General features: G+C 43.8%; 1 protein-coding gene across 7 annotated transcripts in view; it reads left to right on the top strand.

The window, feature by feature from the left end:
* The first annotated feature begins 1086 nt into the window (after positions 1–1086).
* The window catches only part of LOC133342866 (protein furry homolog-like), a 138631-nt gene continuing 113403 nt past the window's right edge, over positions 1087–26314 (top strand). For all 7 annotated transcript variants that reach the window (XR_009755191.1, XM_061552215.1, XM_061552216.1 and 4 more), the window contains exons 1-2: positions 1087–1379; positions 10879–10932. Coding sequence is in view for 6 of the 7 variants with exons in the window: in XM_061552215.1 (XP_061408199.1) it covers positions 1257–1379; positions 10879–10932 (177 nt within the window). In the remaining variant the exon portion in view is untranslated. The remainder of the gene's footprint in view (positions 1380–10878; positions 10933–26314) is intronic.

The raw sequence follows: 26314 nt of genomic DNA on the forward strand, positions 1-26314 counted from the left end.
GAGGTTCGGTGCGGCTGAAGCACGCTGTTAGGAAAGAGCCTTTGTTGTGTAAACTAGGTGCGGATGATGTAAAGGTGCATGTAAAAGGGACTGAGCCTTTTTGTTATGTAGAGATGATGCGGCTTAAATCGCTGCCAGGAAATTAGTCTTTGTTGTGTAGAATGGTTGACTGAGCCTATTATTATGTAGAGGTGGTGCGGCTTAAATCGCTGCCAGGAAATTAGTCTTTGTTGTGTAGAATGGTTGACTGAGCCTATTGTTATGTAGAGGTGGTGCGGCTGAAATCGCTGCCAGGAATGCTCCAAATATGTGTAGTTAAATCTTTTTTGCATGGCTAATAACATCTTTCCAATGATTACTAAGTTTGTACCCATCATCACGGTTGAAATTATGTCTGTGTTTGTATATTTGGATGGCCTCGTGTCCAAACCTTTGATGGTAGCAAGGAGGCTTGCAGAGCACCTTAGTCTCGGAAAAGACAATTTCATGGGAGCCCACAGCGTTGTAGCAATGATCGGCAATGGCGGAAGAATCAGTTTTGCCGTTTTTCAGATCTGACTTGTGCTCGCGGACACGATCAGAGATATGACGTTTCGTTTCTCCAATGTAGCAATCACCACAACTGCAACTCAGTTTGTAGACTCCAGGGTATTGTAAGTCAGGAATGACATCTTTGTCTGGTACGTTAGAGAGCGAGCTGTGCTAAGAACCTCGGTGAACTGACTACGATTGTCAGCCACGACCAACATCATCGGCCAGTGATATCAGAACCGGTGCCTCCGCATCCCCCATTCACCAACACACACCGACCAGCATGGTGAAGTATGGCCAACAAATCCCTGTGAAGTGACATGGTGTGGTGGGGGAGACCATCAATTGGTGGATTGAGAAAGTGGCTGCAATATGTTCAATCTTTGTTTGACCTAATTGAGTGCACTGTACATGGTCTATTAATGATGACAGCGGTCGTGCGTTTCTCATTTGTACTCGTACGCTACCGGCAACGCAATCGCTTAATCATTTACGCGGCATTTAATATTCATGCGCTTCCCCCCCCCCGCCCTTTGTCCACCCCAGCAGCGTCGCCACCGTCGGCCAACGGCCTGAACCGCTCTCCCGCTGCTCCTCCTCCTCCGTCGAGCGGCCACCCGTCGTCTCTCGAGCCCCTGGGCCGCAGTCGCAGGGGAGGCCCGGTGGGGGGCGCCGGGGGGGCGGCCGTCACAGCCGCGGCCGCACCGACCTCCTCGGCGGGGGCCATGTCGTCGTCGCCGCATGTGGACCCGGACGTGAAGCCCGGCGAGTTCGTGCTGCGCTCCCTCATCGCCGAGTTCACGGTGCACGCCGAGCTCAAGTTGCACTCGGTGCTTGTCGAGTCGCTGGTGAGTGGGGCGGGGGGGCCGCCACGCGTCAGTCACAAACTCGCCCGCGGAACTGCCCATCGCATCCTGTGGAATCCCTACAGCTTTTGGCTAGCCAAGTTTTTTTTGTGCAGGTCTCATTAATTACACACAAAGTGCTTGCCACAAGTGAACCACAATATCTTGCTGATCACGTGAAGGAGCACAAACCATCGTGCGAACTCGGTCATCCCCGTAGCAGTTTTTGGCTGGCCATCAAACAAAGACGGTCACCGCATCGCACGCTTTCAAATGCACTTCTGCGGCCGTCTAGAGTGCTCTGCCTTCCAATATTACGGAAGCCACTGGAGCTATGCACTTTTAAATAATCTAGAATGAAAACCCATTTCTATAGATCTTATTTTTGTGTTTAGTTCGTTCTCCTTCCCCCAGACCTACAATTAGCACGGTTGGCTACGTATGGTGCATAGCTCCAGTGGTTTCCTAATATCGTGAAGCCACTCTGAACATCGGTAAGCCACACCCATGCCCCAACTGTATATTTAGCATCTTGCCTTTACCCGGTTCTTTTTTGGAGTGTTTTGCATGTATATGGAGAAAATATCAACTTAAATACCCACAGACGTGTCAGGATTCTGCCTTCCCTGCTGCCATCTTTTAGCCACTGTGTAGCTCAGTAGTTTGGGAATCTTTCAGCACATGGTGATCTCTGAATCATCCACTAACCCTACCTCAGAAGTGCTGAATTACAGATTTAAACTACAAGCCCACAGAGATGATCCTATGGATAGTCTGGCCCCTGTTATAAGATTGTGGAAATTTGTAAGCTGGTTTGAGGAACCCAACGAATATAAGTACACCGTCTAACACTCCAATTATCCTGATTTATATGATGCATTATTATTAATGTATGTCACAAACTAAAAAGGACATCAATGTATCCTCCAACTGCGAACACAATTGTAATCTTAACCGTATCCATAATTCCCTTACATAACACTCTCCGTCGATTGGCCCATTGTGAGTCTCACGTTATTTTGAATGAGAAAACTTGTTGCAAAAACACAAAGCACCGTCAAATTGAGACCAAGCTGGCATTGCTCGTGCAAAGTAGAAAATCACTTGCATTTTTCAATAGGGCTCACTGTGTGTGTGCGCGCGTGCATGTCGTGTGCATGCCCTTCATGGTGCGATGTGATTTTTTGAATGAATGCTGCACATGCCGATATTATTAGTCGTGGTAGTAGTACGGTTAATGCTCTCATTCGCATGGCAGAGTTAAGGCGTTATAATGGCTTAGATGTCATTTACTTTCTCAGCCAAGTTTCTTCTTTTTTTCTTGTCATCACATTCTTTGCATCGTGCACTCACGCCAGGCTAATCGCGCACGTCCAAATGGAACGCAGCTATCTCAGTTGGCACCAACGCATTCCATGCTGATATCTTGTACCGAATGTATCGCCATGACCATGTAAAGACATGACCTAGCGTGTGTGGATATTCTACGTTGTTATTGCTGCAATCTTCATTATATCCTGCCTGGTGGTGTCGTGGGTAGATCGCACAAGTAACAGAAGGCTTAAAGTTGACATTTCAAGTGGTAACCAGTTAATCTTTCATCCATCTGGGGGTGATAAATTGTGTAACGATTTGTGGAAATTCAACAGTGGTTGTCCTATGGTGAGACAGATCCCTTCTCGAAGAAAGGTTTCTCTATAAGCTCGTTAAAAAGTGGTAATGTGAGTGACATGCATTGCAGGTTTATTAAAGTGGGTGGAGTGCGCAAACTTGGTGGGTGTTTAATTACAATAAGCCATCATAGCCAATTTATATATTTTTTTTATCATGATGCTTGTTTACCTAGGAAAGCCTCACTGAGCCTCAAGACATTTTCAGGCGAGTCCTGTCAAGTTTTCTTAGTAGGGGGTGATATTGCTGTATGTAATGCAAATTAAATTGCATTTCATAATTCAGCATTGGGATGCTTTGGCATATATATTTATTATATGGTTTTCCTTTGAAAAAAAACAGAGAACTCAGGAAAAATCCCATGCAGGACAGGAGGACATAACACAAACTCCGCACACAGAAAGGAAGCAGAGTTGGGAATTGACCCCGAGGGCGTCTTACTGTGAGGCGCAACTGCTCTGCAACTAGGCCCAGACTGTCCAGAGGGCAGCAGTCCATAGGGCAAATGCCCTTTGGGGCTGGTCTATGTGGGGAAACTGGAAATGTGATCAGAGTAAAACATTTGAATATACATTTTTTTATTAAACTATTTTACTACCTCTAATTTGCACGCTTCATTGCTTATTTAGGTTCTTAGTAGGCAATAAGTCCAATATTCGGCAGCCCCAAAGATTTTTCCTAACCGGCCTATTTGATTTTAGACCCAGCTCAAATGGGCCAATAAGATGGCACTACAAAATCACGCTAATATGTCACAACACAATTCTACCTACGAGTATACATTTTGTCGCACAGCCGATTTTTTGTTCATTAAAAAAATAATTTCCCATAATCCCGAATTTGGGCCGGTGTGTTTACAAATGCTGGGGCCGATTTTATTTCTCCCAGTCCATCACTTGCCTGTAACACCCATGTGACGGAGCTAGACCGCATCGACAGTTGCATCAGAAGGTAAACCATACTTCACCGGTGAATCAACGTAGTTATTTTTTTCAGTGTTTACCTGATAAAATATATATTATTAACACAACGTAAATAATGTCCACCGTAATTAAAGACACATTTTAACATTGAGTGCTGTACGGAGAACCAAATGTCAACCCATTTTATGTACCCCATGTGTTGGAGGATTATTTTACACTAAACCTACTCTCTTTCCATTTATCTGTATACTTTATAACACGGAGCATCCCGTGTTTGCATTGGTCCCCGCATGAGGCTATAGTGTTACGGTGTTGTCGCTAATTGCACTACATTTCAACATTTCAAGAGTACGGCGGGACACAACTCAGCTTCTTCTGTCAATTTAGTGCCAAAATACGTTGTTCGTAAAAAAAACACATTTACAATGTGTGGTGTATAACCCACATATGAGATGATGATTACTGGTGGTTGAAGGGTCATCTTTCACGTCGAATACATTTCATCCATTTGACAAGGTGAGAGTTAATGGATGTGGAGGACAAACTTGTACAGAATCATTAGCTTACTGCAATTGAAATGGTACCTTTATTTCTGCAGTTGAGCATTATATGCACGCAAAAACATTTTCGGGATGTGTGGGAATTTGAGAATCAGAATCTTGATTTAAGCTGGAGGAATCATATGAGCCTGTGAAGCTCATTTTTTCCACAGATGTCCAGGAAACCTCTGATACCAACACGTGCAGCTCTCGCACCAGTGAGCCTGGCTTGGGTAGGACGCGTCGCTAGAAGGGATGATGGCCCATGGTCAAAAATGCTGATGGAGTGACAGCTAATGAAAGGGATGCATCCGAAAGGATGTTGTACACCAAGGAGATGGTGGGTTAAACCCGGGTCATGGAGTAGAAGCTCGGTAGATTGCTACGTCGCAGGACTGTGAGAGATGGCGACGGATTAGGGGAAGGCCTTCAACCAGCAGTGGATTGATTGTGGGTGATGAATACTGATGACCAGCGCACATGCTTTTTGTTATGCCCCATCACTCTATGGATTTCGTTCGTCGATTTTTTTTTCCCCATTCTAATCACTGTCATCACGGGCATGATATAACCATCGTTATCCTCAATTTGGAAAAGAGACTCATGGAATACAACTCGGCATGCAAAATGGCTGTGGGTGAACTAATTGGCTGTTATATCCATGGCTTTATAAGTGTCTATACAGTCATCTTCATTGCCATCAGCATCATCGTCACCACCATTGTGATAGCGGTCCACCAGGGCACAGAATGCTGCATTATGGAATCGGTCAAACGTCCCAAAAAATACTTTGCCAATAAAGACAGTCGAGACTCAGTCTAGGCTTTTCCAGATAAATAAATAGACATATTGTTGTTATTATTATTATTAGCTGGAAATGTCATGCGATTGCCCTTTAGATATGTTGCTCATGGATAAATTGTACCAGATAATGTCCTGCTCAGTGTCTGTGGAATGAATCACAGAGCAATTATGTAAGTCTGCCCTTTCCTCTATCCCTCCCACTCATTCCCTCCGTCTCCCTTGCATTACAGCACTCACATCATAACCATGCATCCGTGACTACGTGATGTGTGCGTATATATACGGTGTACAGTGTCATCTAAAAAACACATCTGGAAAACACAAATTGTTACATGGTATGTGATCTAATGCACACATTTGTTCACCAAAGCCGATCTCTGTGCATTGGTGTAGATATTTCCAGCAGGTAGCATCTTCCAGAGCGGTTTCATGGAACGCATATCACGAATATTCACACTGTGGCCTGGTAAACTGTAATTCAGAAAGGGCGTCACGTATCTGACCGTGCCATATCCACTCTGACCAAGTAACCGCCCACACCCATGTTAGTATTTTTGCACTGTGTAATTATCATTGCCCACCGGTGCAGATTTGCGATAATATATTATACACTGATGAGAATATCTTAATCTTTATTGGTAGCCGTAATGGCTACAGCAGTGAGAATTCCACATTCCTATGACGTGGATTACTCCTTCGGACCAAACGCTGTTGATTTCCCACAGTTATGTTCTCGACATCGAGAGATGATGGGCTGAGTTACCCTATCATTTATCAACCTTGTAATTGGTAGTGAAGTGCATTGACCACAGAGCCGCTCAGCCAGATTGTACCTGAAGGTTAGAAACAGGAGTATAATGGTGGATTGTGGGGGATTTATTACGAGGGAAGGCAAGGGCAAATATCAAACATTTAGCATAACAATGATTCGTCCCTGACACGATGTAATGAATTGTCATCATAGAGGGTCACAATTTCCTGAAAGAATGGCTTTTATGTGCTGCTGTTGTGGCAAATGTAGTGCCTCTAGTGGCTGCAGGTGTCCACATTGAACCTGTTCTGTATGGAGTATAGAATTTATATCTGACCAAATCACCTGGACTAGACATCTGTAAAAAAAACTACTGGACATCTGTGAACAAGCGTTTTATATCTCATCGGATTCCTCCAGTATAAATAAATATTCTATTTCTGATGTGCTGCCACGTCTATACTGTCCGCCTTCACCAAACCGCACTCCGTGACTCATACGGCACACAGAGGCCTTGATCCAGTAGTGGACTTTAAAAAGGGATCTACATCTACGTCCATGCAAATACACAAAATCTTTCCGTGCACGCATCATGATTCCATGCATGCACCGACTCAACCAGGGATTTGTTGCTGCTGCTGCTTAGCACGCCTGGGGTCGTTTTTGCGGCATGATGCAACGCTTCCGTTTTTAGCCCCGGGAGCTGCGACCCGAGACACAGTGAACCCATGGGGGTGAGAGCAGTGGGAGCTATATCCAGTTACTAGGAAATGCTTGTTTTGTTGGCCTACGGGGCGGGCTCCCGACGACTTGGTGGGAAAGTGGAGGTTGTGTGTGCGCTCTTGCTTAGGAATGCGAGCACCGTGTACTGGGAGGAATTATTATTTCTGGGTACACCACAACGTACGTTATTGTATGCAGAACTTCCTTCGCACCGTACATAGCCGAGCGTGCTAATCGGAGATGCGGGGCTGCTGCCATGGTGCAACGGTTCACACATTGAACCCTCTTTAACTCCCCCCCCCCCCCCCGCTTATGTCCATCTAGCAATATAAATGGGTACAACGCAGTCGATTGGCGGGCCTTGGGTGTGGGTAACTGGTACCCCTTCAAAGACGTCTGGCCAGTGCGGAAGAAGTAGGCATGATGATGTACACGTACATCATCAGTTTTTCTTCCGATTCCATTCCGCTTACGTGCGTTTACCTCTTTGGGACGGAATCGGAAGTAAAAGACCGTGTGGGAGTCCGTGTGGCACAGTCTGACGCCAGCTATCGTAGGGTGCGGTCGTGTCGCTACAGTTATGTGCGGTGCATACAGTCTTACAACAGCGGCGCTATGCCTCTCTAAATAAATTAACGTTGAACTGCTTGCGCGTTCCGAGATTCAGCGGCGAACGGGACCCACACCCTGGAAGTATTCACCCTGGAAGTGTGAATAGGAGCTCTCTGGAACTCCCTCTCATGGAAGCTCTCCTGCAAAAAGTGGCGTGATGAAGCTATTTCAGGGCTGCACCTTTACCTTTTTGCACTACATGTATTCATCTGATTGCGAGGTGCTGGAGCAGAGTGCTTGATGCACAGTGGGAAGGTTGCACGTTCAAACCCCAGTCAGTGAGTCACTTTGATCCATCACATTTATGACGTTGATTAAATGAATACCGCTTTGTGGGAAGTGAGCAGTATTTGTCCTGTGGATGGACCATTTATTTCCTTAGTAATGTAGAATTTCAATGACATGTCAGGAATACGAGTGATTTAGATTCACCTTAACTGGCAAATGATTTATTTGAACACATTTGCAAAGTCGATTATCATGGTTAGCTACGTATGGTGCGAAAGAAGTTCAACAAACATAAGTGGCATTTACATGATTTAAAAAAAGAATCGTCATTGATGTCCTTGTCTTTTTTGACTTTGTGATGACGCTTCCCAAATTGCTAACCGTATGTTCCATGGAGTTCATTGCCACTTTTGTTGAAAAAAAAGTTTCAAGCTCAGACTTTCTTTGCACATCTACATAGTGTAGTTTTATTTCAATACAAAGAGGCAGGCGTGTTGTTTCACTTCCTCATTTTTGCTTTGTACGTATCCTGCAATGCTGCTGCTATGTGCCCGGGATTTTCTCTGTCTCTGGTAAGAAGGACACTTTGGGTCCCTGAGCCTTTCGTTTCATTTTAAGGATCGTCGTAGGCTTTAGCTGCCAGCTTGATGTTTAAGCAGCTGGTTCTGTTTTGGCTCGGAAAATTGCTTATTTACCATGAGTGGTTTATTTTGGCTGACACTTGTTGCACAAAGGTGCGGCCTTTCATTTTTTTCTCTCTAGGGGCTTACAAGACTGGATCAGATGTCCCCACAGTTAATCTGCTGTCTCTACGCGTGTAGCGCTGTCATTACTATGTCAGGACTTGTTGCGTGGCTGGTATGAAGCATTCGCTCGCATCTTTTGAATCCTTGATGCCTGTTTGGTGCAGCATCCGCCGTTGATAGATTGTGCAGTGGAGAGAAAGTGTAGTTTCGAGCGCAGCATCGCATGAATGGGACTTTGACGAAGGCGATGATTTGTGGCGATTTTGGTGCCAACTTGTTTGCTGCATCATTGCGCACACGACATTCCCCCATCACGCCATGTTCCCCATCATCAGAGCTCAGTCAAATACCAGCATTTGATATTCAACTGGCATGCATAGTAGTTGAATACAAGTGCATTTTATGGAAATCTATTGCTGTAGAAATGTGGGCCCTTGTGTATAAAGTGTATGTATGTAGACCTTTCACACCGTACGTAGCCAATCGTGTTAGTTGGAGGTGCGGGGGAAGGACAACAAACTAAACGCAAAAAGCATTTATAAAGAAATTACTTTTAATCTAGATTTAAAAGTGCATAGCTCCAGTGGCTTTCTAATATCAGAAGTGAGAGATTTCCAGATGTCCACAGAAGATTTTAAAGGAACATCTCAGTCCTTTTGTTTAACATTAATGAAGACTACATTGAGCCCAACCACCTACAGAACTTGTATCATAAGCCAAATATTTCACTCAACCTCTGCAGAAGAATTGCGCTGCGTTTCACCAGCCATTGGAAACTCATTCTGAGCCAGGCCGGGCTGTTGTACTGGGTACGGCCCATTGTGGCTCGATCTTTGTCCCCAACGCATCGTGGTGGCAGTGCATTGTCGGCTTGTCTTCTCTCTCCTGAATTGCCCGTGCCCTCATTTCCCTCCATGGCCAAAGAGAAGCAATCATTTGAATTTATTTCATATTTTATCAAGTTTAATATATGGTTGCGTCTAGCTTTTACTACCCCGAGCCAACATCTTAATATTTATTTTAATGCTCTGCAATGTTTAAAAACAAAGGCAGCCGGCGTAAAAGGAGTTGCTTCCTTCACTTGTGCCAATGCATTGGGAACCCGGCGATTTGAGTTTCACCCCGGCCATGGCTAACATCAGTGTCGAGTGATATCTGAACTTATCCCCACTGACCAGAGTGGTGAAGTATGGTCGATCCGCTTCGATGACCAACATGGCATGTGGGGATGTCTAGCGATGAATTCACAGAGTTGTAAATTATGGTTACGAATGACATTGTAAAATGAGAATGGTAAAAAAATCTAATTATAACTCTTGATTTTCCATAATGATGATGAACCATCCGATTGGTCCACGAAGAAGAATATATACTTGAGCCATTGTGCTAAATGTGTAATGTAGCTCTCAGAGACACCGTGTTGTCTTTATATATATTTATTATGAATAAAGACGACTCTATTCTGAGACAACATAGCTCTGGCCTAAAGGGGCCTTACATAAATGACGTCACGCACCTGGGTGGGGGGGGGGTCAGACATTTGTGACGATGTGTGACGAGGGGGGGGGGTTTGAGAAATGCGCAACTTTAAATATAGACAACACGTTCTACTTAATTAAATAGACTTTTTAATAAACGTTTTCTCCTACAACATAAGAGTGCAGCACCACATTAAATACGCACTACAATGACAATAGTTTAAAGCGATTTGAAGCATGTTTTATTTTGGGGGGGGGGGCAGAGCTTTGTGACGCCATCTTTGAGGGGGGGTCTGACTTTTTGTGACGCCGTGTGACGAAGGGGGAGGGGGGGTAAAAAATTGTCCAAAATCGCGTGACGTCATTTATGGACGGCCCCCAAGACAACTCGCAGACGATGGAGACGACCCGTTCCAAGGTGACGCCAACAGCTGGTCGCACGACCAGGCCACGCCCCTATTCTCGAATTCTCGCTCAACGCACCTGGCTCTATCAATCTCCGTCAATCTCCGCCCCTATTACACTTTGCCTGGATCACGTGCTTCCCCTCACGTGACTCTGTCAACGCTTGTCCCATCAATCATCATTAGCACTTCCCTTGGTAACCATGGTCCTGGGGAACCATACTGTCCCTCTATTCCTTCGTACTGTCTTTACAAATGGTTTAATGCAGTTTCAACTGACTGTTCAATGTATTATCAAGACGCCGTGTCAAGTTAATGTGAATGCATTTGGCATACCATAGTAAGGCTTAATTTGAGCCAATTACGCCGGTGAACGGTCATCTCGTTTTTATGTTGAAATGAAAAAATGATTTAGCAATAACAAAGTGTCCTGCATCTGATAAAAAAAACATTCTCAATAACAAAATGTCAGATTAAGACGTGTGCCATTAGCACATGCATAGTACATTTTATTGTTTCTAAACTCTCACGGAGTGTGGTGTTCGTAGACTCAGTGCTCTACGAGACGAGAGCACGATGCGATATTCACGTGGCTTTTTGCATTATCTTGTTTGTGCCTGCAGGAAAAGCCTCTGTCCAAGTCATTACAGAGAGGAGAAGACCCACATTTTGATCAGGTAAGTTCAGTAGAACTAGCACACACACACATACATTTGGATTGTTTTGGAGTTAGATTTTATTGGTGTCAGCCTGCATGTGTGTGCGTTTTGTGCTACACCTTGTGACCTCTGGTTGAAAGGTATTTTAGAAATGTAAATTATTATTATTTTTCACAAGTACATGTGCCTTATGCAAATTTATGACATAGAAGTACATGTTTCATGGAGGTGTGTGCGTGCACATTGTGTAATGCTTTTTTTTTGCAGGCCTGTTTTACACATCATCACAATCATCTCTACACTTATATGCTGTTTATAGCGCCTTTAAATTAAGATCGTGGTTCAATGTGTGACTCATATCATCCACAGTGTGCGTAGTTCACAAATAACTCACATTATCTAATAGAAAGCCAGATATAATAGCTAGGACACCCCACAAAATAAATTGAGCGTAAAATAATAAGAACATTAATGTAGTAAGAACATTTCACATCACACATTTCGTGGTATAACAAAAAAAATGGCAGTTAAAATAAACAATAGTATATTTCAAGGAAAGTTACTTGAAAAAAGGAAAGTTTACATAAAGTGTGGCCGGTTGAGTACAATCCTGCGGACATCTTATAAACACATTTTTGTAGTTTCCACAGCCATGATTAAAATCCATATTTCAACTTTATTCGGATGTGATTGCATCACCGGCCGTTTCTTACAAACAAGCATTTGTAGTGTGCTGTGAATAGCAGTGTGCAGGCATACATCATATACCATGGACAAGAGCGGCTGCCTTGCACAGACAAAGTTACGCATACTTGTCCCATGCAGGTGCTCATGTGCGGTGCGAGTGAGTGCGGTGTTCCGAGCCTAGGCCAGGTGGACGGCTTCAGGGCAAAGCACCACTTGAGCTTTATGTGTCAAGTGGTGAGCTACATAGCATCACCATGAGGCATCCAAGTCTTTGAGTCAATAATCGCGTGACTTGGTGCATATGTGTGTGGTAGTGTCGTGGTTAGGATGGGGAGTGGTAATGCAACGGTTAGCGTGCTGCGTAGCTACGAAGCCGGTGACCCGAGTTCGATTGCCGCTTACGGTCAACACCAGTGACGATTATCTGAACCGGTCCTGGACCACCCCTAGGTCGACTCGGCCTCAAATGAGTACCTGGTGCAGTGTGTAAACATAGCCACTTAAGAAGACAAAGGCGGCCGGGCGTGGTGCTGGCCACCCACCCCCTCGTGGTGCCGTGCCAGCTTTCATAGGTGCACGCTAACAGCTTTTGCCCCAACAGCCTGTTAAGCCTATACAGGAGATCTTTGTTTGTGTAGTGGTTAGGGCTCTGCGCGACCAACCCGGTAAGCCGAGATTGGTTCTCGTTTGTGGCTTACATCAGTAGCGAATATCTTAAGTAGTCCTGAACCTCCCCTGGGTCGCCTCAGCCTTAAATGAGTACCTGGTGCAGTGTGTAAACATCAACTTTGACGAGACAAAGGCAGCTGGACACGGTGCTGGTGACATTACGCCCTCATACACCGTGCCAGCCTTAATTGGTGCTCGCTAAGGGTGCTTCTCACTGCAGTCTGAGGATGCAGGGATCCGTCTTTGTGCGATAAAAATAAGTCAAATGTAACCAGCGCATGTCTGGATTCTAAGTAGACCAGCATTAAACTATCAATATAAAATTACCTTGTGAAACCTATTTTATTGTTCAAATGTCAAAGCAATGTATTCTAATAACTGGCATTAAAATGTTTTGTTTGTAAATTCGAAATTAATTTTGAGTAGGCCAGAATATCCTCTAAGTCAGTCATAATGTGCAAATCGTCCAAACGAGCTATGCAGTGGAGCATTATGAGCACAGATTGTACAAATGTTTAACCTAATTTAGTTTAACCTTGATTGAAGTGGAATTTGTGCATGTCCTAATGCGAATTGTAATAGATAGCATCTGTCTTCGTGAATTTTACTTACATCTAATCATAAGTTCAATGACAGTGACATGCACGTTATCAATTTTTGTGAATCATGTTAGAGCTGCGAGATGTGGCAGTTGTAATCTTGTTTGCGATATTTGTCCTTACTCCAAGAGACATCAATAATGGCACTGTGCCTTTATTATAGCAGCAATATTCGACTAATCTCAAATAGCCTTTGCCAGAAATTTTATAAAATGAGGCAATCATTTTTCTCAATGTTGTCTCAAGTTTTGTACGGCAATCATCGCCTGACCTTCCTGGGCTACTCATTAAAATTCTAAATTTCTAAGCAGAATTCCAGTGCTTTATATTCATAGGGCCAAAGTACTTTTGATAGCCAGTTGATTGTAAACGTATCGGTTGTTATTCACTTCAGAATATACTGTAGTACAGTGAAACTCCTCTTATCTGTGGCCATATTTTCCACCGCTATTTATATCCATACCTCCATGTAATTTGGAGACACTCCTGTAGGCTGAGTGTTGTGTCTTAACCACCTCGCCTGGTATACAGGAGCTTCATGGTTTCGATCCCGACCCTGACGCCTGCTGTATATTTGGAGTTTGCATGTCTCTCTCCCCGTGTTTGCGTGGATTTTTCGGGTCTTCCGGATTTTCCCTCCACATTAAGAATCAACAGGCATTTAGAGTATTTGGGTGCTATACATTTCCACATGATAAGCCACTTCGTTGAGCTATCATTTGTGGTGAGGTTGCTTTCGAAATAGAGCTATATAGCTCAGTGGGCCTTGCCTGGTCAAATAAAAAATGGTAATAAATACAATTTAAAAGAGTCGTGGTTACATGTGGGTGAGAGGAGCCACTCAGCAGTAGTGCCAAATTAATTCTGTTATCCACAGTTACCCATGGATAAGAGGCCCTTGGAAGTGGTGGAAAGCTAATCCTATTGTTCATCTTAATGCACCACGCAAAAGTCTGGAATTATTTTCGCAGATTGGCACCGGATAATTGTATCCATCAATGGAGTACCCCGGCCCCCACACACCAATGTTGATCAGGAGAATTTCACTGTAAAAGTCAGGCGATGTAGGGTGTGTGCGATCGTTTGTTACGGATGCACAAGTTAAACGGAAACAAATGTTGCAGTTACACAACTATGAAAGCATAATGAGCAACATGAAGTGCACAGTTTGTTAGTGGAGCGTGACACCCACCCTGTCCGTGTAGCCGGAGGTGAAGTTAACTCACTGATTAGGTGTTGAGAGAGAAGTCTTAATGGAGCAGCTGTTCAACGGGGTTTGGCAGGAACAAGGGTCAGGGCAGGTGTTTGTCAGCATCAATAGAGGATACAATATTTCACTTAATTTTTTTGTGTTGGGATGGCTCTTGTTGGCTGCCTACAAGGAGGGGGCAAGTGCCTTTACACAAGGACACTTCCCACTACTTAAAGGCACTCGCCAAGCACAAAAAAAGATCATCGCCGCCTCTCGTTGCCACGCAAAAAGGGGGCTTTTGGGAGTATCGTGTGGCCCTGGAGCTCTTAAAAGAGAAGACTGCGGCTTTCTTATCAGCTCTTGCGCATTGATGGCGAATTTGGTAATGGTTCGCAATCCTCCAAATTCACCTTCTCCCTTTCTGCACTTTGGGTTCTATCTCTGAATAAAAAAAACACAAATACCGCACAGCAGTGCCATAGAGAAATGGTAATGTCATTGTAATGAAAACCCTTTTGGCCATAAGTGATGGCTATCTTTGCTGCGCGTCCATCACAAGCCCCCTTTTTACCAGGCGAGAAGAGAGACATGCCCTCATGAGTCCGGCCTGGGAGACCTTGGGTTCGGTAACCTTGGGTGGTGTGCTAACCACTTTGGTGTTGCATTACAGACATGGGAAGAAGCTCGAATAGCATTGCTTCCTGAAGCGCCATGCTGTCATATCTTGAGCGTGTTCTTCAGAGAGGGCCTTGATAGCTCAATCGCCCCGCTCGGGAGTGTGTTATAGGCGCTCATGACTGGCTCGGGGACACATTTTTGCTGTCCGAGTTAGAGGCTCGGCAGTTTGAAAACTCAAACCGGTTGCAAGGCTCTGACCGAGTGAAAATCATAACACTTGGCTGGAACGTTACACAGAGGCACCCGTTACTTGGTTGATTTAAGGCATCCCCTAACACTGAACATTGGTAAGATCGCTATGCCACGGTGGCTTTTTAAATCCAAGTTTTTAAAAATGTACATCAACAAAGTCAAGTAACTCAAATTGCCTCCCCGTCCGCGTGAGTGTGAGGCCATGATAATTATCTGTGTTGGTGGCAACTGAGCATCTGTGGAATTTCCAAATTGCCTATTGCGGTAACCACTCTCCACATGAAGACCATTGATGATTTCCCACTAAGCAGTACTCATTTCATGAACCCAATAATGGTGATGAGCTCAGAACAATTGTAGATTTGTCAAATTAATTTCTATAGAGCCATTGATGACCAAGTTAAAAGCAAAATTTCACTAATCTTGATAATAGTTTTTTCACCTTTTATCTGGCAACAAAACTGACACCTTTTTTACAAGGAGTCATGTTTGCATTGACCAAAATACCTGCAGTCGGAATGCAAACAAAAAACACAACTCTGATAATATATGCATTGTCCTTGAAATTGATTGGTCCACACCCGAGACAGCTTTCCTTAGAGCCTAGTCTCACATGGTGTTGGACCAGATGACGCCAAAAGGCGCACAACTCAAAAACAATGCACCATCAGAGTATGATAGCTCGGGGTAACCATTTACACCATTGGAACCGCATTTGCCAGTAGCAAAATATGATACTTATCATATTAGCAAAATATGATACTTATCATATTTTGCTAATGGCAAATGAGGTTTCACTAATCTTGGTTCGAAATGTAATCATGAGTTTTGAATATAGGATTCGAATCCAGGACCTTATAATTGGATGCTCGCGGCTCCAATGCAGTCATTAGGTCCCTGAGCATCACGACTTAATTATATCGGTTAAGTTAGCTGTCAATCTATTTTCATTCATTTTGGAGGTTTTCAGATTAGGCGTAGAGCCATAAATCCCCCACACAACAAACCTGGCATCTGAAATCAATAAAGGCTAAATGAGGCATTAGCTGTTCTCACTTTAGGGTTTAACTTGAAACCACGTGTCCAATAAATGCTGAGCATGGCCAAGTTGCAATAAGTTTCGTGTCTGTGGCCTAATTCATCCCTTATTATGTACAGTACGTTTCTTAAGAAACATTTTACCTTTGAGTTGAACTGCATGGTATTGCCCAAGAAGGTGCTTTCCAATTAGTTTCCTAATATAATGCTTTTTTTTGCCACGTGGCGCTGCTTTCACAGTCAAAAGGTTATACGTTAAAATCGTGATTGCCAATTGACCTTTTGTGGGAATTGAAGTGGTCTTGAGCAACAGCTGGTCCCAGCTATTGCAATGTAAATTTCTCACCAGTGTGGCTTCGGGCTAACAATCAAGATGAACATTGCTCTTGTTTCTTTTACAGGCGGAAATGTTTTTTTACTTTTTGTTCTTGCTGTTTGTGTATATTGGAAAAGACAATACCCCCCCCCCCCCCCCCATTCGGGTGGAGTGGTGGCGCAGTGGTTAGCAACGCTGCACTATTGATCAGCTAACTTGGGTTCAACTACATGCGATGGTTAGCTTTAGTGGCGAGTGATATCTGAACTGGTCCTCAGGCTAGCTCTCTTCCCAAACCCAAACTGACCAGCATGGTGACGTATGGTCAAACTAAACTACCCCCACGAGAGACATGGCATGAGGAGGACCTCATTGAGCAGTGGATTGACAAAGGTCTGTAAAACGACCTCTAATTCTGCACTATATATAACCTAAAATCAACAATTAAGAAACATCGTTCTGTATATTTGTTCCACCACCACGGTCATGGCCGGGTGATTACTTGACATTTAATGATGCGCAGAGCTGAGTGCCCGTCGCCCTTCATACAATTGAGAGGGCATCTCTAATTTCACCATTGTTCAATGGGCTCACTGATGACTTGCTTTGTTCATTACATGTCACGGCAGTCTGTCTTCCTGTCTCGGCCCCCTCTTGATAAGTGTGCAATTGCCTCGTTGGCAGTGGTAAGCTTTTTTGCAGAGGAGAGTCATTCCTTAGCTCAGAAAGCACTGCCACCAGTACAGTTGAACCGTAATTAAATCAATACATTTGTTCTGAGCCAGCAAGCCAGACTTTGAATCAAGATAAAATGCCTTTTGAGCAGTGAATAGTAAAGAGGTTGGACATCACGCCGTTGTCAGTAGGACACATACACATTGAGAATGTGTGTGTGTTGTCAGGAGGAGACGTACGCATTGAGATTGTTTGTGGGTGTTGTCAGGAGGAGACATTAATTGAGATATTGTGTGTGTGTGTCTGTTGTGAGTGGAACATACGCATTGGGATTGTGTATGTGTGAGAGAGACAGAAAAAAGTAGTAGAGCAGTGTGAGGTAGTGGTTCGCAGTGATGAGCACACTAGGCTCTGATTACGGTGACTTTGGCTTGATTTCCAGCCATGAATATCATCAGTGGCAAGTGGCATCTGAAATGCTCCTGAGTCACTCTGAGGTTGGCTCAGACTGAAACAGGGAGGCAATTTTGCTGGCAAAATCACCTCTTTGCATGCATTGTTGGTCCTATTCACTCTGCAATACTAAGATACTGGTCCCAATTAACATTGATAGTGGGTGGTACCTGAACCGGTTATGGGCTTTCAGCTAGGTCGGCTTAGCCTCAAATGAGTACCTAGTGCAGTGTATATAGACGTATGTAACTGGAGAGGCAAAGGCGGCCGGGCATCATGCAGCCTCACCATTCCCTTGTGCATCATGATGGCTCTTTACGAGCTGCGGTGGCTTTAAGAGCTATTCGCTAACAGCACTTTCCCCTATCAGTCTGTATGGTAAAATGGGGGGGGGGGGGGGGGGGGTGTGGGGGGAGGGTCTTTGGCTTTGTATTTCAGGAATATTTGAGCTTAAGCGGTTGGGTAGTGTAATGGTCAGTGCACTTACCACGATTTGAACTCGCAATCTTCATAATTTGCTTGATAATTACGCAACAAAATACTTAACCAAGTCACACAGTGAAAACAATAAAACACCCCACTAATGCATTAATAATGGAGAGATTCACGTGACAGTGCCATCGCTAACACTTTAAAATTGCTCGCGTTATATATACAGGGTGGTGGCCCACATAGGGTTATATATATATATATTTTATTTTTACCAATCTCATCGGGTTTATATAAATTATTTTCTCAAATGTTCATACTGAATTCCATGAACATACATTTTCTTGGGATGAAAAGATTATAGGTGTCATCTTAGAACATTCGTACATTTTTGTCTCGATTCACTCTAGGTTCTTGGTCGAGTTCTGTAACAACGAATTTGAGGTGACCCCCCCAGAAGAAGAATTAAAATAAATATTAATAATGATAATAAATAGAATATTACCTTAAAGAATAAACAATAAAAAATGTTAGTGCCAGTGTTAAAATAAATGTAATAACCCAATGTGTCCTGATCTTTGGGCCACCCTGTTTATATTAAACCTAAACGGCCAGGCGGTATTGTAGCATATCAGAGCAGCTGAATAATTATATATCAGAAGGCTGCAAGTTCAAATTCATGTTGGGGGGGTTGACTTGGCCCTTGATCCCTTAAAGCATCAATAAAATCAGGACCATTTTGTTGAAAGTGGTACCGACACCTACCAAAGCAAAGTAGAATGTTTATGCACGGCTTAGGGCCATCAGATTCTGTGAGCACTGCCCCATATGTCATTGAGATTGTGGCGGTGACTAAAAGAGGTCCTTCAATTATGATATGGTTTGGAAATTCTAGTTTGGCATCATTAGCATGCCAAATGTTGCCCTAAGGCAAAGTTTGGCATGAAAATTCCGTGGTTGGAAACTCAGCACATAGATGTATATTCTTTATAACCCTTGAGCTACACCCATTTCAAACCTTTTTAAAACAGTCTGCCTCAGCAGCAGACCATGTTTTCCCACCTGATGACGGACGCTTGTGTTGCACCCGAAACGTCGTGATTTAGTTTATTTCATACCTATGTGACTTTACCGAAAGAACCAAAGAGTATGGATTCCTGCAGTCACGAAAGCTTTAAACCAAGATGGTATGTTTAGTTATGACAAGCAAAAACGTTGATGGTTTTCATACTCACGACCTGCTTCTGGAAACGTAGATACTTAATCTTCTGAGTAATGTAGTTATTATACATTGTGAGTGATCCCAGACATTCCAAACTGTATGCACAAGGGCTCATCTGATGTCAAGTTGCTATCGATCTCAAGGGATTAGGAACAGCTTGACTCTGGGGTGTGTGTGTGTGTGCATATGTACTTGGCTTTCAGGATCCATACCCAGGCTTGACATAAAGAAGTATTCATTTAATCTAGGATGACACATTGCAATGCAGGATTATGAGAAATGGTGGCGGCTTAGAGCTGCCTTCATCCAGCAGTAGATTGAGCATGGATCATAATGATGATGAGAGCGGAGATGAGTTGAGTCATCTCTTGACTGGGAATTGAACTGGCAATCTTCCATTTGATAGCCAAATGCTTTGCCCCATCAACATCCAGTTAAAAGTCACAATCTGAAATTGTATTAATACGTGCTTGCCTACAGCACTGGCCTAGTCGGTTTTCACGCATTTGAGTTTGAGGCATTGAGAGTGGTGTTACGAATTTATTAATGGGGGGGGGGGGGGGGGAGGATAACAGTACTGAATGGAAAATGCAATCCAGGTTTCTATAGCAATTTGAAGCCACTCGTTAATGTGAAGGAGAGGTCGGACACGCGAGCGCCGAATCATTACGTGTGATGTGCGTGGCGTCACAGCATAAAAATTTAACTAATGAACATAAACGTCAGCTTCGCCCTTAAATTTATGGGTGAGCCGGGTTGAACTGGCGTGGTCTGTCCAGTGTGAATGCCTCAGAAGCGCCTGCTGCATAAAATCCCTTTCCAAATTTTAGACGGCCGCTCAGTTCAGCATTTAGTGGTGGTTCATTTTTACGTTCTGATCGGAGTTAATGGCTATATTCGCAAAGCAAGGTCAGGAGATCATCACTGGCAATACTTTTGACGTTGATTATCATCTTGTTCACAATCGCACAACGATCACACCGAGGGGATTCTGTGCGGTGTTTGTAGCAACGTCTCCCGATCTTCCATGGGCAAGACCCCTTTACATTGCTTTTGAAATGAGAATGAGTTGCAGCAGAGTTCTTGCCCCACACTTGAAGGTTGCGAGTTCAAATCCTGCTCAGTGGTAGCATCGGTCTATTAACATTGCTAGATGGATACAGGGGGCACCATGGCGCAGCAGTGGATTGGCCAATGGGGTAACCACCAGTAATGCATTGGCATGTTTTGTTTACGTGATAAACTTTACTAATTGGCTGTGTCAGGTGGTGGCGGGTTTAACGACACATATTTACGTGATCTAACCCAAAAACCTCTTATGGTTTAACGACACATATTTACGTGATCTAACCCAAAAACCTCTTATTGATAATATTGGTCGCGAAAGTTTACGTGCTCAACCACCAGCCTATTAATTGGCATTTGCATAGATTGGTCTCTGCCATAGGAAAGTGGAATTTACGCAATTGGCTCAGGGACTTCTTACGGAGTTGATCACCCGCCCCTTGCTCGCGAACGTAAACACTTTGCACATTATTAAATAAAGGCTGTGTAAGACTTTTAACTAATTATCTTTAATGTAGCACGTTCTAAATTCCCTTTGGAGAATATGTTAACAACATTTAACACATTGTGATTTTGGTAAATGTTTGGTGTAACTACACGTATTGAAAGTTAAATTTGCACTCGAGTAAACATTATGTGCCCCTTGTCGCACACCATACTGGAGGAATCCGATGTGCGATTAAGCTCGTGTTCACAGATGTCCATTCGGGGTGGGTCAGAACGTTACAACAACAAACAATACAACAACACGATATGAGTGCAAAATATAGGAAAGGTAAGCAAGTCACAAAAAATTACAAGTAAAACTAAACTATTTTTTTCATTTGATCAGATTAAGCCTACTGAGCTATTAGCAAATTTTTCAGAAGTGATCTGGCGACAAATGGTAGCTCAACGAAGTGGCTTAACATGTGAACATTTATCATAGCCAAATAGCCGATATAATTTAAATGCATGTTTAGATTATTTGTGTTTCACAGCAAGAAGGCTCAGGCCCCTTTCTGCATGGCGTTTGTATTTTCTCCCCCTGTTGTTATGCACCGGTTCCTTCTGGGTGCTCTGGTTTCTTCCCATTGCAAAACAATACTTACATTGTTACCAGTTTTCGGCTAAAATATCCCATTGCTAAAATAAATTACCTTCAAATCACTCTTGGCATTGCACAAAGCGACATCGCACCCGACTTGAGAAACTTGACAGGACCCTCCTGAAAGAGAGTCTTGAGACTCGGTGAGATATTCCTTGGTAACAAGCGTCATAATAAAAAAAAATACGTATGAAAGGCAGTTCGTCATGTGCCGGCTGTGGCGTGGAATTTGTGGGAGTCTTAAAAGTTAAACCAAAGTTAAACCATCAGTAAGGTAAACATATAAAGAGGCATTCATAAATACGCAATGGAAATCTAGAGCAGATCAACTGCAGATTACACTCGTTCATATGAGAAGAAACACTTTACGCCCAGTTATGCCCCATTGCTGTTGACTCGCGTTCCATTATTGTCATTTAAAAAGATGTACCATTTCTGGTCACTGCAAAGCACTTATTTTTTTATCTCTTCCTGAAGCCGTTGTTTTTTTTTTGTTCCGTGGCACTGCACCCTATTCGAATTTCAAAACCTGTACCTGCTCATAAACAAGAACCTACGTTCCCATCCTATGATGCAACACCGCACAGAGTAATTAATGCAGTTCAATTTTAGAAACTGAGAGGCGCAGCGAAATGCAACACAGTGTTAATACAACACGCTGACAGCTTTGGTTAATTTCACGAAGACAAAATAAAAAAGCTTTTTTTTTGCTTGCGATTTTAGAAATTTCGAGGCCGAGACGTGCACAGAAATACATTAGTTCACGATGACCAAAGATATTAGTGAGACACGCGTGCATCATAACAAAATAGCTTTTTAGCACTTGTATATGACGTTTTGCGACATTTGAATATGAACTTTAAAAAGTGATAGTTAAGTCAAAATTTGTCTGCTTCAATAAGCAGAGATCTAGTCCACCTCTGTGGGTAGTCCTGAGCCAATGGAAGAGATCTGCCACACTTCCACGGTGGGGGTCACTCTCTCTATGGGGTGACCGCCGCTGACTTCCCACAAAGTGACAGTCATTTGAATGACCTTGAAGGGATGAGTCAAACTTGGAGTAAAACTTTTAATCTTTCCATTGTGCGTGGAACACTCTGCCACGGCCTCAGAAAGTAGGATACTGACCGCTCTAAAGCAGACATTTATTTCCGGTGGCATGAATTTCAATGATCGCAGTCAGAGAGCCAGACACACACACGGTGCTATCAGGACTCACAAAGCCAATGCCAGGTTTGAGATGGATGAGAAAAGATAAAGTTCACACACAAAGTCCCAAGTTTAGCCTCAAGGACAGCAAGACTGATGTGTTAATTATGCCCACAATGTAGTACGATGCTTATGGGAGATTTCATTTTGTAGGGTTATTAATCTGCCAGATTGCTAGACCTTTACGTAAGAGTGACATCACATTTTAATTATAAATAAAAAAAGACTGTGGCTTATTGAAAACACTGGCTCAAAGTGCAGGGCATAATTGAGTTTCAAGATTACTCATTGTTTTGACGCTCAGACATGCAGTCATTCCTCATTTGGTGTCTATCAAATTAAAACAAAAAACAAACTGCCCATCTTGCCAAGATGATGACTGTGGAAGGGCAAATAACAAAACATAAATACTATTTTGATTGGAAGCTTTCGTGACTGCAGGAATCCATACTCTTTGGTTCTTTCGGTAAAGTCACGTAGGTAGAAAAATAATAGATCACGACGTTTTGTTTGCAACACAAGCAATCGTCATCAGGTGGGACAACCACAGCAAGAAAAAATTGCTGAAGTAGGTGAGAGATCTGCCGTGGCACGAGGTTATATAGGCCTCGGCAGTAGGGGGGGGAGTGAGGAGGTAGGGGGAGAGAGGGGGCAGGGCAGAAAGTAGACCCTGCGACAGCACTTGGAGAGATCTGAGAGATCGGCTGCAGGGGGGGAGAGACAGGGGGGGGGGGGAGGAGGCGGGGCAGAAAGTGGACCCCGCAGCAGCACCCGGGTTATTGGAGTAGAGATCAGAGAGAGATGCACAGAGAGAGAGAGAGAAAGACACACAGAGAGTCGGAAATAACAGCTGATATAGGCAGGTAGGATGGAAACATCACAGTCAGTTAATAACGTCCTTCCAATGATTGCTCAGTTTGTACCCATCTTCTCGGTTGAAGTTGTGTTTGTGTTTATATATCTGAATGGCTTCATAAACAAATCTCTGATAATAGCCGGTGGGTTTGCAGAGTACCTTCGTCTTGGAAAAGTCGATTTCATGTGAGCCCACTGCGTTAGAACAATGATCAGCAACGGCAGAGGTATTGGTCCTACCGTATTTCAGATCTGCCTTGTGTTCGCGAACGCGGTCCGAGACATGTCGTTTCGTTTCCCCAATGTAACTGCTGCCGCAGCCACAACTCAGTCGGAAAAAAAATTATCCAGCAGTGGAACTGCTGAAACAGCGAGAGAGCTGTTACAACAATGATGGGCAAGCAAGCGGGGTCTGAGCTGGAAAGGAATTCCATCCCCGGACGCAAGCACGGCAGTCGTGTTAATGGGGGAGATTAGGTAGAGAGATTAGGGAGAGAGATTAGCATGAAATGAGCTTCCGTCGCAGCATAAGAGTATCATCCTTGCATATGCGCACAACAGAAGTGTTAATGGGAGATTAGCACTATGTTGATGGGAGAGATTAGGCAGGGAGATTAGGGGGATTAGTAAGTTAATGTCACGTCTTGGAGGACGACCGCTTATGTTGCGATCGAAACGTCATGATATATTAAATATAATTTTTTGTTTTATTTTATTTTCTACCTACGTGACTTTACCGAAAGAACCAAAGAGTATGTAATTAACGTGACCAATACAGATGTTCGAATGTCCGTACAACTTCATTGACAAGTGAATAAGGTGAACATATTTTGTTCAGGCAGTCAGTCTATCATTTGTCAGTGGTCACCATTCAGCAACTTTTGAAGTCACATTTCAACACTTGAGTGATGCTGTAGGTGGTGCATTGGTTCGCATACTGGGCTTGCGATCCTTAGGTCACCGGTTCGATTCAATCTCCCGTCCCAGCCGTTGAAACAATGGGGCGACTTTCTTGAGACCCGCCACCTCTGTCCTCCGCCAGTATGAATGGGTGTACCGCAGTCGATCAATCGGCAGGTCGCGTGAGGTGGGGTCAAGTGTGGGTATATCCACCTCTTCCAAGACGTCTGGCCAACGTGGAAGAGGAGGCCAAATACCCTCATGTGGGGTTCCCTGTAGCTCCGTCTAGTGGAGGCTCTTCTGCCGGCAGAAGCTTCAATCGAAAAATCAATCTTTATTTTGCGTGCCAATATCGTCCTCAATAAAGTTGACGTCAGTAGGCTTAGGCACCTTATCTTTTACCTGGGAACACCTCTTGTATTTGTATTCACGTACAAATGCAGCGACGCTTGAAAATTGGCAGTTTTCTTAATCTATCTCGCTCTGTTAAATGTACAATACATATGCATCCTATTATTTTGCTTGCTAGCGCGTTACAGTAGGTAGTGTTCAGTCATGTTTGGTTCCAAATTGCAAAACTAAATAACAGGATATGTTCAACAATGAATGCGGTGTTTCAACACTCGCATGAAAAACATGTCCTGTTGAATAAACCTTGAGACCTTTGGACGCGCTAAAACAAAACACAGCTTGGTGCACCCACAGGAATTTTTGGTGCGTGCTACTGTCTGAAGAGTCAGTGTCATGTCAAAATAGGGCTTCGATGCCAGATAGAGATGACAGGTATTGCTCTGAAACGAGTCCTTCTGGTGTTCCACCGCAGTGAGTGAGGTTGTGTCTCAGCAAAGCTTTGCTGAGATTAACAAAAACATATTTTTTATAAGGTGCAGCAGAACCCCACAAAAGGGCCTCAGAGTGCCGGATGGTAAAAACAAACAAAAACATCTCAAATGTATCTAACATATCATGGCAATTAAGTAGGTTTTATTTTATTTATAATTGGGAGAATCTCGCCGGTTATGTGCAGTTCTTCAAGCAGAGCGTTCCAAATTTTGAGGGCCAAGGACCGACAAATCCTGAGCTCCGAAACTTTTTCCCCCCGATATCTTAACAGTACTTGAAAAAAATGATGGCAGATAGTGAAGAATATTTTACCGAGTGTCAACCAAGGAACAGAATACTTCTGAGAGGACATCCACCCAGGAGGTGGAGCGATGAAATCCGCTTTGTGTGCAGCCACATGGTGGATTCTTTTTTCTCAGGATTGTGAGAGATGGTGGCGGTTTGGGCAGGCCTTCATCCGGCAAGTGGATTAACCCAGGCTGAGTGCTAATTTCATACGAAGAGTTTGAATGTGCAGTAAAGGAAAGGGAAAAAATATTTGTGAAATCAGTCTTTGTGTCTCTACACATTTTTCATCGCTTGAGTATGTACGTTTTCTCTCCCCCTATTCTGCATCGGTTTCTTCCGGGTACTTCGGTTTCCTTACATAGCAAAAAAACAATGGAACTGGTCTTGACAGAACATCTTGAGTCCTGAACAATTACCTGCAACTTTGGGATTAAACAAAGCAACAGCAACATCGCAGCCATACTGCGAAAAACTTGTCAGAAACCTCCTGAAATAGACTTTGTAGGCTCGGTGAGGCTTTTCTGGGCCCTTGGTGCTGGCCAAGACCAAATAAAGTAAAACAAAACTCGTGTATGATGTGGTATTTGTCTGTGCAATCATTGGTGACTGGGCTGAGACCCGTGAACTCACTTTCCATCAGAGCCTCGTTTTCATCACGGGCGGCTGTCCCGCACTCACACCAGGATCTCAGCAGCGCTGGTTCAATGCTAACGCAGACATTAGCCTACTGAGCAAACCTGCCACACAGTATTTCCACTCTCTGTTTACTTGACCACATTCCACAAAGCACCGCGGTCGAAATATTGCCGTCCGCAAATGAGGCGGCAACGTATGCAAATCCGGCCGCCTACGTGGCACTCCGTGGCCAGAGTGGTTGTCTCACAAGTTGATGATTGCGAGTTCACGTCCCAAACGGGGGGGGGGGGGATAACGTTCTTCCATCATCACTCGGGGCACGGGGTGGGAAACCTGTGGCTCCGGAGCCGCATGTGCCTCTTTAAAG

Source organism: Lethenteron reissneri, chromosome 16 (genome assembly GCF_015708825.2).
Source record: "Lethenteron reissneri isolate LAM-NWPU_2019-01 chromosome 16, ASM1570882v1, whole genome shotgun sequence".
Taxonomy (NCBI): Eukaryota; Metazoa; Chordata; class Hyperoartia; order Petromyzontiformes; family Petromyzontidae; genus Lethenteron; species Lethenteron reissneri.